The sequence below is a fragment of the Pan paniscus genome, chromosome 9, assembly GCF_029289425.2.
Source record: "Pan paniscus chromosome 9, NHGRI_mPanPan1-v2.0_pri, whole genome shotgun sequence".
NCBI lineage: Eukaryota > Metazoa > Chordata > Mammalia > Primates > Hominidae > Pan > Pan paniscus.
In genome coordinates this window covers 94,243,752-94,258,534 of record NC_073258.2, presented here as the reverse complement: position 1 = coordinate 94,258,534, position 14,783 = coordinate 94,243,752, and the positions used below count along the sequence as shown (strand labels likewise).

Here is a 14,783-nt window from a genome sequence, read left to right as displayed (position 1 = left end):
GTCTCTGACTCCTCTCCACCCTTGTCCTCCCAAACCAGGTCAGGCAATGAATTCTGTCCATTCTATTTCAACCTCTTTTAAGTCTTGCCTCTGTCTCCATTCCTACAACTGCTGTCTTTGTCCAGCCTCTTAGCATCTTTCTAGAAACCACTTACTGTTTCTAATTCTTGAGACTTAAAGTACATAATCATCCGTCTAAAAACAAATCATAGTCCATTGGGGAAACAGAAAAATAGACAATTACAGCACAGTGTAGCAATTAGTGTCAGCAGTATGTAGTGGCAGTGTGTTTAACCCAGCCTAGGGATGTCAGGATAGGATTCCCAGAGGAAGGGTCATCAGATCCAAAACTGAAGGATGAATGAATGCCAATTAGAGATGCTCTAGCCGGGCGTGGTGGCGTGTGTGGGAAGCTGAGGTGGGAAGGATGCCTGGAACCCAGGGGGCAGAGGTTGCAGTATAGTGGGCTGAGATCATGCCACTGCACTCCAGCCTGGGTGACAGAGCAAGACCCTGTCTCAAAACCCTGTCTCAAAAAATAAAAATAAAAAAAAATAAAAAGGCATAGAAAAAAATAGAACATATAGATGCTCTATGAAAAGTAAAAACATTAGCCGGGTGTGGTGGCATGTGCATTCAGTCTCAGTTACTCGGGTGGAAGGGGCACTGGGGTGGAAGGATCCCTTAAGCCTAGGAGGTCTAGGCTGCAGTAGGCCCTGATTGCACCACTGTATTCCAGCCTGAATGACACAGCAGGATCCTGTCTCAAAAAAAAAAAAAAAAAAAAAAAAAAAAAAAAAAAAAAAAAGAAGGAGGAAGAGAAGAAGGAGGAGGAGGAGGAGAAAGAAGTAGAAGGAGGAGGAGGAGGGCTCGGAGGAGGAGGAAGAGGAGGAGGAGAAAGAAGTAGAAGGAGGAGGAGGAGGAGGGCTCGGAGGAGGAGGAAGAGGAGGAGGAGAAAGAAGTAGAAGGAGGAGGAGGAGGAGGAAGAGGAGGGAGGAGGAGGAGGAAGAGGAGGGAGGAGAAGGAGGAGGGATCCCAGGCAAAGAGCTCAGTGAGTGAAAGCACGGCACACTCAGTGAACTAAAAGGAGTTTGGGGTAGCTAGGAGTTAGCTGCTCTGAGAAATAAGGCTGGAGAGTTAAGTAGAGGCTAGCCACAAAAGAAACATGAATTTTCTCCAGGGCACTTTTTTAAAATGGATTTTTTTTTTCATTTCACCTTTAAACATTTCAGTATATATCTTTAAAAGAACAAGGCTCTCTCTCTCTTTTTTTTAAATGTAGCCAGAATGTTATTACAATGTCTGTAAAAATTAAGAATTCCTTAATATCATCAAGTATCTAGGCAGTATTCAAATTTAAGCTTGTCTCAAAAATATAATAAATGTTGTTTAAGTTTAATTGAATTAGGATCTAAACATGATCCATTCATTGTGACTGGCTCATATATCTTTTTAAAGCCTCTCTTTTTGTGTGTTCTAAGTAGTTTACATGCATCATCTCATTTAATCCCCACAATGTCTCTCTATTTTGCAGACTACTGTATTTAGCAGATTAGAAAATTAAGGTGCATAACTTTTCACATCACATTTCTTGTGAAAGGCAGTCTAATTCCAGGACCTGTGAACTATTGTGCTCTGCAACCTCTGTGGGAAGGGTCCTGGAAGGTGTGGAAGGTGGTTCACATTTGGAAAAACCTGAGTTTTAGGGGTTGACACCTACAGAGAGATTGGAAAAATCTAGGTTTTAGGGGATGACACCTAGAGTGAGATCAGAAAAAGCTGTGTTTTAGGGGATGGCACTTAGAGTGGGGTGACCTAACATGGAAAGTACACATGTCCAGAGGCAAATGTGATCACCATCAGGCTTTATGCCACCAACCCTTCCTTCATCTGATTCTATTCGTATTACCAACATATTCAGAGTTTCAGAGTTGGATATGACCTTAGAAATCACATGATCGAATCTCATCATTTAACAGATTTTTTTAAAAAAGAGTCACAGGAACGAGAACAAGGCGGAGACTAAGAGACACGAGCACAAGTATCCTAACCCGGAGGACAATATTACAAATCTCCTTTAAATCTCTTCTGTCTCCAAGTTTTTACCTTCCAATTTATTTGATGAAATAACACGGTCAGTCTATAGTTTGTCCCAGTATGGATTTTGCTGATCGCATCCCTTTGGCATAGTTTAACCTGTTCCACTTAAAATGGAACTTTTTTTTTTTTTTTTTTTGAGATGGAGTCTTGCTTTGTCACCCAGGCTGGAGTGCAGTGGCACAATCTTGGTTCACTGCAACCTCCACCTCCCGGGTTCAAGTGATTCTCCTGCCTCAGCCTCCCGAGTAGCTGGGACTACAGGTGAGCACCACCATGCCTGACTAATTTTTGTATTTTTAGTAGAGACAGGGTTTCACCATATTGGCCAGGATGGTCTCAAACTCCTGACCTCGTGATCCGCCCACCTCGGCCTCCCAAAGTGCTGGGATTACAGGCGTGAGCCACGGTACCTGGCCAAAATGGAACTTTTAAAATGTAAAAAAATGAATATACTACTGTGAAAAAGGAGTAAACTATTTTTATTATTTTCACAATATTTAGATGTTAACACAACATACTATACTGCAAAACTTCTTTCTTAATGAAAGAAGAAACTAATTTACCTGAACTCCAAATGACTTTTGGTTTATTGAAAATGTGAATGTTATCACAAAATAAATGGCTAAAACAGTTCTAGACTGGAAAAAAGGAAAAGAAATAAAATACTTGCAAGATTCATAATATATAGCTCTTGTTAGTTTTATTACAAAAGAATTAAAATGCTCTTCAGAAACACTTGGAAGCTTTTTTTTTTTTTTTTTTCCTGAGACAGAGTCTTGCTCTGTCGCCCAGGCTGGAGTGCCGTGGCGCAATCTCGGCTCACTGCAACCTCCGCCTCCCGAGTTCAAGCAATTCTCCTGCCTCAGCCTCCTGAGTAGCTGGGATTACAGGCGCCTGCCACCGCGCCCAGCTAATTTTTGTATTTTTAGTAGAGACGGGTTTTCACCATGTTGGTCAGGCTGGTCTCGATCTCCTGACCTGGTGATCTGCCCGCCTCAGCCTCCCAAAGTGCTGGGATTACAGGTGTGAGCCACCATGCCCGGCCACTTGGAAGCTATTTATATAAAATTCATTTGTTACCTTTTTTTTGCACAGCATTCTGGTATTTAGTGGCCTCCAAGGGTCTATAAAGAATTCTGTGCCTCATACTCTCTCCCACCAAGTCAAAACTGTGCAAAATCAGTAGATTCTTTATATTACTCAAAGTTTTATTACTTTATCTAAATCTATGAGGTTAAGAATCATGTAACTATACTTTAGGTGGCTTTAACCAATCTTTTATCATTCACTGGGGACACCAGTAAAAAAGAGTTTTTCAAAGTTATATTTTTAAGTCAGCAAAATAAATTTTGTGAGATTATATGGCATTAAAGTGTTCAAAATATATGAAAAATGATCACTGATTCATAACACCTTTTCTCCACTTAACCTCTGTTAGTTCTCTGACAGTCAACTCTTTGGCAGACAGTACCTGTCTTTCATATTATTGTGTTTCCTATAGAAATTAGCAGAATAGCTATAGTTCTCCTAGATACTCAACAAATGTTTGTTAAATTTGTACAAACAACTGAATTTATGACCCTATATATTTATGGGAAAATTTAGCCTTAATATTAACTCATTCTCTAAGTATTTAATTTACTGTGTGTCAAGCACTATGCAGTGCACTAATTGATAATTCAAAGCCACACCCAGGTTTATTTAACTTTTAATTGTTTAGATTTTATAGCATTAAATATTCTGCCTGATCCTCAAACCTAAAGACCAGAGAGGTGGAGAATAGCTATGATAAATTCACAGAAAGAAGGCCATTACTGGATTGTACTAGAGGGAGGAGAGAATCATACTCTTTGTAGGAGAGTAAAGAACCACAAGCTCTTTAAGGACAGTGCCCAGGACTTACTCATCCTTGTATTTCTAGCTCCAGCAGAGTTCCTGGCACATGTTAGGTGCTCAGTGAAAAAATGTGGGTGCAATAAATAACTACTGAGCCAATATTTACTGGATACTTCCTCTGAGCTAGATCCTATTTTAAGCACTTTAAGTGCATTATCTCATAGATTTTACCTTAGGGTAAGAGTATGGATACTGGAGCCAGATTGCCTAGATTGAAACATGGCCTCTGCCACTTAATAGCTGTGTAATGTTGAAGAAAGTTACTTTTTCTTGGTGCCTTAGTTTCCTCAAATGTAAAAGGAGGGTAATATTAGGACCTATTTCATTAGATGTTTGTGAGGAATAAATGAAGTAGGATTTCTTAAGTCCTTAGAACAGTTCCTGGCACATGTTAACTGCTATTTAAGTAGCAGCTAACTCATTTAATCCTCATCACAAACTTATGAGGTAGGTACCAATTATTTCCACCTTAGAAATGAGGCTCCTCAGTATCTTGCACAGGAAACTTCTCCAAGCTTACGTGTGTGGTTGAGCACCAGAGTCTGTGCTCTCAACTTTCTTGCTATAAGCCACCTATCATGGAGCCTCCAGCCCTCCACCCTCCACGTGTCGTGGGCAGTCTCCCAGTAGCACAGTGATAACTTAAGGTTTGTGTTTTTTGTAGTCTCACACAGAAAAATGTTGGAATTAGCAGCTTGGTAGATTATCACCTTACAAAAAAATACAGAAGGAAAACAAAGGGAGTGAGAAGAAAGATTTTTTTTTTAACTCCCTTTGTATGTAAAGAGTTCACATCTACCTGGAAGAATGGAGCTCATTATTTTTCATACCTTGTTCAATTCTTTTTCATGATTTGGTTGATCTTGCATCACTGAAAACAGCTCTTTTATTTTCCTTTCTGGTTCTTTAATAGAAGGCAAATAAGATGATTCAAGTCTACAAATTAAACATAAAATAATGATTAAAATTAAGCTTAACTTGATAAATTGTAACGATTACATTGTTAATTTAGACCATTACAGGCTGCGGAGATAGATCATTACTTTGTTGGAAACATTTTTAGTTACAGAAATTGCAAGTTCTAATACATTCAGATCCCATAAGTATTTACATCTTTAAGTGCAAATGGTTTTAATGGAAGAAAGGAAGCAATTAATAAGGAATTTCAATTATACATTAAAAATTGGCAGAATACTGGGATTGCATATGTAGATAAGATTTTGGGAAAAAAGAACAGACTGTTTGCTATAATAAAATAGCTTGGTAACCCATTTAAAAAAAGGAAACACACCCAACTTGCTAATGTATTGTGGAAAGGAACTATGTCATGAGAAGTCTAAGGGGAGCAATTGTTCTATAAAAGAGATAAAACATCATTAACTCTGACAGTCTAACCAGAGAGTACTCAAATACATCTATTCTTTGGCTGCTTCATTTATAAAGTGGAATTGCAACTACATATTAATATTAGAGGAGAAAAGCAGAAACTAGTATAAAGAGTATAATACCCACAGGAGGTTTGAAGATGTCTAAGCAGATAATGTTCACTTTCATATGAGACAAACCAGTGAAATAAAAATCACAAAAACACAAAAATAAAGATAACCAGGTAGGGGAAGCAGCATGCTTTCTACTGGAAGTCAGGCTTGACTATTCTGGAGGAGTCTGTTGTTTTGAGGAACATATCCACTTGTGAGTACAATTTTAGGTTTCCAGATAACTTTTGAGAAGATTTCACACCTTCAGAAACTTCAACCACACAAATAAAAAACCCAAATCTGAGTAATGATAAAGAAATTGCTAATTTAAAGATTGAAAATAGAGGATCTGTTATAAAAGGTATTAAGTTGGTAGTGATATCCCTGAGTTACATGTATCTAGACTAGATTGCTTTTTTTGTGATTATCAAATATATATGTTAACTGTGGATAACAAAGTATATCAGAGTATAATATACTGCTGTAATGTTAACATTCAGGAAAAACCATCATTAGCATTTTTATGTGCGGTAAATATATTTTTCCCTATGCATATATGTGTGCAAAGAAATATACACTTCCCATATAATTAGAACATACTATACACATTATTTTTCAGTGTCCTTTTGTTTCCTACTTAGTAATATATTGTGAGCATTTTCCATTTTATCCAATATTCTCCTAAAATATTATTTCAGGATCAGTCTTAAGTTTTCATTATTTCCTAGAATTTGAAATGAGTGAAAAAATTCCATATTTTTTAATTCTTCCTAAGCAATTTCAGGAAGTAGAATGCTGAATTGAATGCTAAAATCCTCATGGTGGTCTTGCAAAATTCAGTGAGTGAATGAAACAAATGTCAAACTCCAATGTGGACAAGTGAATAGAAGAAAACCGTAATCATGATAATATAAAATGCTAATGTATATGTATAAGGGAACTATTATTTGTCATGTAGAACAAGAGTATGAAATTAGTTTAATAACTCTCAGAACATATCAACCCAGGGTGCTTCTACAACTAAAAAAAAAAAATAGAAAAAGCTAACAAAAGCTTAGCATTATTGAGAAAGTTTCTGAAAATGAATAAGAACATTACCATGCTACTTTTATAAAACTACTATGCATCTATTATCAGTAGTCTGGGGTATTTCACTTTGATACAACTACAAAGAAGCAACAGTCTAAATAAAATAAACCAAAACAATAAAGCTGATAGAACAGCATTCATATGAGAACAAACTAAAAAAATTAGACTCTTTTAGTGGAAAAGATGAAGGCTAAGAATTCTAAAATACAATGGAAGTTGTGAAAAGTTAAACTTATACCTTTTCATCAAATCTCAGAATTCTAGAACTGAATTCTAGGATAAGAAAGCTGTAGTCTGGAGACCAAAATAAATGCCAAGTTAAATAGAGGATGGTAAACAGGCAGAACAAAAAAGTTTTTACTGGCCAAATATATAAATAAGTGCAAAATTTTAGATCAAATAGTGTATTGAAGGGCTGTTGGCACTGTTTGGAATTCAGCATGGGTCTTAAGAGCACCATAAAAAGTACCTACAATGCTCTTCACAAAGCCAGAGCTAGACATGGGTTGATTGGTGTGCTCTTCTGTGAAATGTCTTATGTTTTTAGGAATATATTTTCTTCATGTGAAGACATTACTCACCATACTGGAACAGCACTACATGTAATAAATATCAGATTGATTAGTAATCAGTGATGATAATATACATCTTGTATACAGAGCATTCGATAATGCAGATTGGCTAATAGGCATTCTGTCACCATCCTTGGTGAGACACACAAATAGGTCATTTTAGGGATCTTAACTTGCCATTTGTTATTAAGCATAGACCTCAAAGAAATGCTAGCAGGTCTCACAACTTTGAAGGTCTCACAACTTTGAAGAAATAATTATTGCCTTTAAAACAATATAACAATCTTTCAATAAAGCATCCCTATTTGGCTATTCAATTTTTAAAATCCTATCATTGATCTGGCATTAGCTTTCTGATTTTGAGAAAGATTCAAGTTCTATGAGAATAAGAGCATCAATGAACTATTAAAGCAGTCAAACTGTCTATTCACACACACAAACATTTAACAATCCTCAGCAGTCCCATTTTGTTTGTGTTTATGGAATATACAATATCTGTCTGATTTCCTTTGTGTTTACGGAATATACAATATCTGTCTGATTTTAAAAGAGAAAAAAAAATCTGTTTTAAGAAGAACCCTCAATGGAACAGACAAGATGGCGAGTTTGGTGGCCAAAATAAATAAAATATGTACAAGTGAAAATGTTGACATCAGGTATAGGCAATCAAAACAAAGGCATTAAAAAATATAGAATAAATCTTATTTCTCTGAGTATACATAATTGAATACCAGTTCTATACTATTTTTGTATAATATCTTTTTTTTTTTTGAAACAGGATCTCTGTTGCCCAGGCTGGTGTACAGTGGCACGATCACAGCTCACTGCAACCTTGACCTTCCAGGCTCAAGCGACCCTCCCAGCTCAGCCTCCCAAGTAGATGGGACTACAGGTGTGTGCCCCCATGCCCAGGTAATAAAAAATTTTTTTGAAGAGTCAGGGTCTCACTATGTTGCCTAAGGCTTGTCTTGAAATCCTGGGCTCAAATTGTCCTCCCACCTCGGCCTTCCAAAGTGCTAGGAGCCACCAGGTCTGACTCAGTGTGACAGAAATATCCATAAATCAGGACATGATATAATTTTCTAGGTAAGTGAAGATGTTAATTTTGAAGATGAAATAACCATAAATTTTATTTTTAATATTTAATATTACCCACTAATTAACATGTTAATACAAAATAGACTTTATATTCTCATTTCAAATATAAAACTCTTAAAAACATTCAAACATCATGTTTTGAACAGTTCTCTCAGATTGTCAAATATAAAGATTATACCTTGTTTTATTTCCTTGAGCATTTTGGCACTCTCCTATTTTTAATAATTCTCTGTGTAATTGCAATCGTTCCATTTCTATAATTCTCAAGAGATCATCACGTGACTGTAACTCACTTTTTACCTCTGAGAGACCTGCTTCCATGGCCTGAATAAAAACATCAAAAAATTTCATGCTCATTGTTGGTTATCATAATGTACAATGCATTTAAAAATATTTAACATCTATAAACCAGCCTAATTTTAAACAAACTGATATTTAGTCCTTTGCTTGTTCTGTCTCATAGAATTCCATTCCTTCATTTATGTTTTCTTTTCTTTTTTTCTGAGATGGAGTCTCACTCTGTTGCCCAGGCTGGAGTGCAGTGGCACGATCTTGGCTCATTGAGACTGCCTCCTGGGTTCAACCAATTCTCCTGCCTTAACCTCCTAAGTAGCTGGGTTTAAAGGCTCGTGCCACCACGCCCAGCTAATTTTTATATTTTTAGTAGAGATGGGGTTTCACCATGTTGATCAGGCTGGTCTCAAACTCCTAACCTTGTGATTCTCCCACCTTGGCCTCCCAAAGTGCTGGGATTACAGGCGTGAGCCACTGCGCCTGGCCTCCTTCATTCATTTTTTCTAACAAATATTTACTGAGTTTTTATTAGGTGCTCTGGGGATACAGACACAGAACCTGTTCTCAGTGAACTTACAATCTAGTGGCAAAGACAAAGAATAATCAAATCATCACACAAATATGACACTGAGTGTGAATATGAAAGAATGAAACATAAAAGTATGAAGAAAGTACAATGCATGAAATTTTAATTAATACAAATACTTTCAAATTGTAAAAAGATAATAATCAAGAATAACCTAATGGCAAAGCTGGCCAACAAAATGAATTATAAACTGTGATTCAACCCTTGCCCAATGGCAGCTATTCTTTAGTCAGTAACTGGAAATACCAGCAATCCTCTGGGTTTCAATGTTTTATTTTGTTAATAAGAGAAGCTGGAACTAGGTTAGCAGTTGTTGGCAAGGACCCATTAGAAGAGAGTAGAGGTAAAAGGAGTGGTGTCAGGTTCCTAAGAAGGTGGATAGGATGACCCTCAAAGCACATTGGGAGAATTGCCTAAAGCAAAAGTAAGGCCCTCCTCTCTGTAACAGGAAGGAAGGAAGATGGAATGCAGACAAGTTTATGCATTTAGCTAAGGGATATTAAGAGACTGGCTATCTCTTGGCTTCTATTTTCTCTGTGAAGTAAAAAGTAACATCATGTTCTAACAGTAGAAGGAGAAGTGCAGGGTATAGGAGTGATTTTTGAGAGTGGTGAAGAGTTTAAATGGCTTACAATGGGAATGAAAGAATTAGCTACTTGGAGAAAAAAAGCCGGATTGCTGGGCAGTGTTGAGTGCTCATTTGAGGTTGGGGACCATGGCCTGTTGGGTGATTTTCTGCAGCAGTACTTGGCTGTTCTCTAGGAGACAGCAATGGAAGAGTCTTTTAATATCATCAGGTCCCTTCCACACAATTATACAAGGAAATTAATGTCTTTAAAAAATGCCTGACTTATGTCATCAAATCCATTGCCATTTTTACAGATGAGGAAATTGAATGCCAGACTTGATCCAAAGTTACACAACTCATAACTACCAGATTTTGGAAGAGGAAAATCCAGATCTTTTGACTCCTAGTCCAATTAGAACATTCAGGATGAAAAAATAATCCCTTCCACTCAAAGTTAAATAGACCTCTAGTGTATTGGTAAAGACAGGATGGGAGGTTCTAAGGGCAAGGGTCTTCTCTGCTAGTAAAGGCTATAGAAAACACTATATTTTAAAAAATTGTTTGTTCAATAATTCTTAATATATAGATATACTTAATATTCATTGAAATATAATCAATATTATTGAATTATTAATAATATTCATTGAAATATAATCCACATACCATAAATTCGCCCATTTAAAGTGTACAATCCAGCAGTTTTCAATTTAGTCACAAAGTTGAACATCACCACTACTTTATTCCAGAGCATTTTCATCATCCCCAAAGGAAACCTGATACTCATTAACAGTCACTCCCCATTTTCCCCTTCCTCCAGCTCCTAGCAACCACTAATCTATGTTCTATCTCTATGGAATTGCCTATTCTAGATGTTTCATACAAATGGTGTCATACACTATGTGGCCTTTTGTGACTGCCCTCTTTAATGTAGCATAATGCTTTCAAGGTTCATCCACGTTGTAGCATGTATCAGTGGTTGATTCCTGTTTATGGCTGAATAATGTTCCACTATGTGGATATACCACATTTTGTCTATCTATTCATCAGTTGATGGACATTTGGGTTGTTTCTACTTTTTGATTATTATGAATAATGCTGTTATGAAAATTAATGTATAAGCTCTTATGTGGACATATGCTTTCTTATTTATTAATTCTTATACAGAAGTTCACAAAGCCTAGAAGAATAATTGTATAGAATATATAGGATATAATGAGTTCCCAGATAATTTATTTTTACCAAGCCTTAAATATATGCTGTTTTCCAGGAGGCCTGTGTTCAGTGAGGGGCATAGTAGCATTACTTTAGCCCCAGAACTTCCCAGCCACCTTGGAAATAAATATAAAAAGATTCAAATTGGTGACTTAATAGACTTGTTTGGATAAAGACTTGTTTGGATAAAGCCTCCGTTTTGAACAGTGGAGATTTTTCAGGCAAGATTAAACATTTCAATAATAAAAGAAATGCAAAACAATAGATTACCAATCAGAAATACAAATTGACTTAATGTGAATGTCTCCCATAACTTTGCCCAGTTGAAGAAGGCACTATGTGGGCTCCCTGGTTTGCAAATTTGCCACCAGGGAGCAATCAAATATGAAGTTGCATGTAGAAAAGTGCATCTGCTTTCACTTGGGGAAGGGGAGTCCACAAAAAGCTCTAACCTTAGGCCTATAAAATATAGTGTTGCCACAGGCTAGGGTTAGCTGAAACTCTGTAAAATATGGTAATAATAGAATATATTTGTTTACTGTTATTAGAAAATAATATCTGTAAGAGTGAAATTTGGAGACACCATTGACAGGAAAAAAGCTTATTCATGACCTAACTACACAGGTACAAGCATATATGTTAAAATTCAAACTTTTCATAATACAAATGAGTAATAATGATTTGACATGTGAATGAATATGCAAAGTATTTTACTTATAAATGACAGCATGTAAATTGGCTGCAAAAGTACAAGAAAAATTTGAAGGCTTTCTTGATATTGATAAATCTAAAATTGTTTTTTGACCTTGAATTCAAGATTAATACTAAATTAACACAAGAATTAGTGAATTGATTTGAGATGTAGTTTTAAAATTAGTATGCTTCTGCATGAAAGTCAAATCAATTATTTGTGAATGTGGGTGCAAATATTGAGGAAAATGATTCTTTGGTACTTGACTCAGTTACTGGAACATTTTCAAGTTTGTTTGGAGCAACTTAAGTATGTAAATCAACTTTTTTAACTGTAAAATTGTATGGGATCTAAACACAGATCAGGTACTTCAGATGAATACTTAGCATGTAATATGAGATATGTTGGAAGCATAAAATACACACCAGATTTTGAAGACTTAGTATGAAAAAAAGTAAAAACCTCAATAACTTTTTATATGTTGATTACATTTTAGAATGATAATATTTTGGATATATAGTGGGTTGAATAAAATATATTGTTATGATATGTTAGTTTCACTCATTTTTCTTGACTTCTTTTAATTCGGCTAGTAGGAAAATTTAAATTATATTTGTGGCTTACATTATATTACTACTGGACAATGTTGCTCTAGCACCTTAATGACACATTAACAAGCAAACAAAAAAAGGTTAGCTTTTCTGTCATAGATATTAGAAAAATGCAGAGCAATCTATTTTTGTCATTAACTTCCCAGGAAAAATATTGCACATTTAAAAAACATGTAGAGTGTAGCATAATGAATAAATATATGCAGTGAAATTAATAAGCATACTGACACATTTCAAGGTTGTGGAAAGACAAATGAGATGTGATTCATGTGAAAATTGAGATGCATCTGGTATTAAAGTGTGCCATAAACAAAGAGAATTTTACATATAAGAAATGACAGTAATTCAGATGTAAATTGTTGTCTTTTTGCATTTATGTGTATGATGTGGAACACTGTCATGACAGTTTTGTGAAAAGGGAAGAGAAACTTCTTTCCAAATACATATATTGGTTATAGTATCAGTTACCTCTAATTATTCCCATTTGGTAAAATATAAATTTTGTAAAACATGTTTAAAGCCCATCTGTTTAGTTAGAGGTTTGCCTAATGGTTTGAGAGGAGCAGTGATTCTAAACCTTCAAATCAACTATCAAATATAAATAATTGATATATTTTCATTTAGATTTATCCTAAAGAATGAAACGTGAGTAAAATTTGGAAGTGAAACAGAGGAAAAGCTAAATTAATGCAATATATTCAGGATTTTTACCTAAATGGATGAAAAATACTTAGTGTTTTCCTGAGAGTAGAAATCTTTTAGACATCTTAAAGTTTTTGAACCAAATTACTTTTCAAAATCTTTTCATTAGTTCTACAACAGATTTTGTTTTTCATAAAACATGGTCCAGAATAATTTGATTTGATTTTTAATACATGTGATTCTTTTGTAAAATATAAAATGCAGATTCTTAGTTCAAATTTAATAATGGTCCTAGATCCAAGGATAACTAATTTTTTTTTAAATGAACAAATACTTGTAAAAAAATAATATTGGTAAACTTCCTCATAGAAATCAGTATAAATATCAGTCATATTAAAAGTTGTTATTAGCTGGCCGGGCGCGGTGGCTCACGCCTGTAATCCCAGCACTTTGGGAGGCCAAGGTGGGTGGATCACAAGGTCAGGAGATTGAGATCATCCTGCCTAACTTGGTGAAACCCCGTCTCTACTAAAAATACAAAAAAAAAAATAGCCGAACATGGTGGCAGGCACCTGTAGTCCCAGCTACTAGGGAGGCTGAGGCAGAAGAATGGCATGAACCTGGGAGGTGGAGCTTGCAGTGAGCCGAGATTGCACCACTGCACTCCAGCCTGGGCGACAGAGCCAGACTCCGTCTCAAAAACAAAACAAAACAAAACAAAACAAAACAAAACCCAAAAAAACAGAGCAGGATGAAATTTCTCAATCAAGTTCTATCCACTAAAAATATAATGTGAGTCACAAATGCAAGCCACACAGGTAGTTGTTATTAGCTACGGAAAACATCACAAAATGAAGTTAGAGAATTACTAGTGAAGAATATGAGAAAAATGACTCACTTCAAAATTACAAAAGAGTTGATCAATTTTAGCACTATTGACATTTGGGACTGGGCAATTCTCTGTTGTAGGGTTGTCTTGTGCACTGTAGGGTGTTTAACAGCATCTCTGGCCTCTACCCACTAGATGCTGGTCACACTCCTTTCCTTGTTGTGGTGACCAAACATGTATCCAGGCATTGCCAAATATCATATGGAAGGAAAAATCACCGCAGTATAGAGCCACTAATTTAAATGAAAGTCATAAAAATTAGGCAATGAGTACTGCTGTTTTGCAACCTTTAGTATAAGTAAAAAGACTTCACAATTATATTGACTTCTATGAGTAGCTGGATTTTAATTTTGTTAGTTATATTCAGGAACATTAATAAATTATTAAGTACATTAATATATAAATACCATAAGAAAAAATCAAAATAGGTAACATGGACTTTCCTTAGCCCAGGCAACCCACAGAGCCTTCTCAGGTGTGCATGTAAGCCCCTAGAAGTCTGTAGAAATCTTTGCGGAGTAGGAAGAAGTGTGGTAAGTTACATCCTGTTGAACTTGGGTCAGAAGAGTAAGTTAATTAAATAATATCAGTAAATGACAGGGCAACCTTGGCCAGCAGCTGGTTTGATTCTTCTTACTTCCTGCTACACATTGACTCCCAAGTTGCATGCACTCTCCGTCTCCTTGCCACCAGGAGTGTGTCATTGTGATAAGTGTGAGAAGCATAGGCTTAAGGCATTTATTTGGAGGGAGAATAGAGATGGTGATCCTAGCTAGGAATGTTATAATAATGTTCCTCAATGTACAGTCTTTCCCTGTTTGCAGCATTTTTTCTTTTAACAAGATTCTCCATTCTACTTCCTGGAAAAATATAAACAATAAAGTTCTGAGGAGGAGAAAGGTGGAGTTCATCAAGGAAAGCATTATAGAGAAAGTCAGTCATACTGCCAAGAAAGAGGTACAGAGGATCTTTTTTTCCCCAAAGAATACAGGTGTAAAAGTAGCCACTTCTATCCCACAAGTGAGCCAAAAACAAAAGCTGACTCTCAGCCTGAAAA

At 35.9% G+C, this 14,783-nt stretch overlaps 2 protein-coding genes across 6 annotated transcripts in view; one reads left to right on the top strand and one right to left on the bottom strand.

Annotated features, from left to right (window-relative positions):
- Nucleotides 1-14,783, top strand: part of SMCO4 (single-pass membrane protein with coiled-coil domains 4) — a 300,612-nt gene that overhangs the window by 144,126 nt on the left and 141,703 nt on the right. The window contains exon 3 of one of the 2 annotated variants that reach the window (XR_010113376.1): nucleotides 7,914-8,047. The gene's annotated coding sequence lies outside the window, so the exon portion shown is untranslated. The remainder of the gene's footprint in view (nucleotides 1-7,913; nucleotides 8,048-14,783) is intronic. The other variant, XR_010113377.1, reaches the window with a different exon arrangement.
- DEUP1 (deuterosome assembly protein 1) overlaps nucleotides 1-14,783 on the bottom strand; it is a 102,349-nt gene that overhangs the window by 38,928 nt on the left and 48,638 nt on the right. For all 4 annotated transcript variants that reach the window (XM_055094759.2, XM_034933541.3, XM_003813780.5 and 1 more), the window contains exons 8-9: nucleotides 8,412-8,557; nucleotides 4,827-4,932 (exon numbers count right to left, since the gene is read on the bottom strand). In XM_055094759.2, the coding sequence (XP_054950734.1) occupies nucleotides 4,827-4,932; nucleotides 8,412-8,557 (252 nt within the window). The remainder of the gene's footprint in view (nucleotides 1-4,826; nucleotides 4,933-8,411; nucleotides 8,558-14,783) is intronic.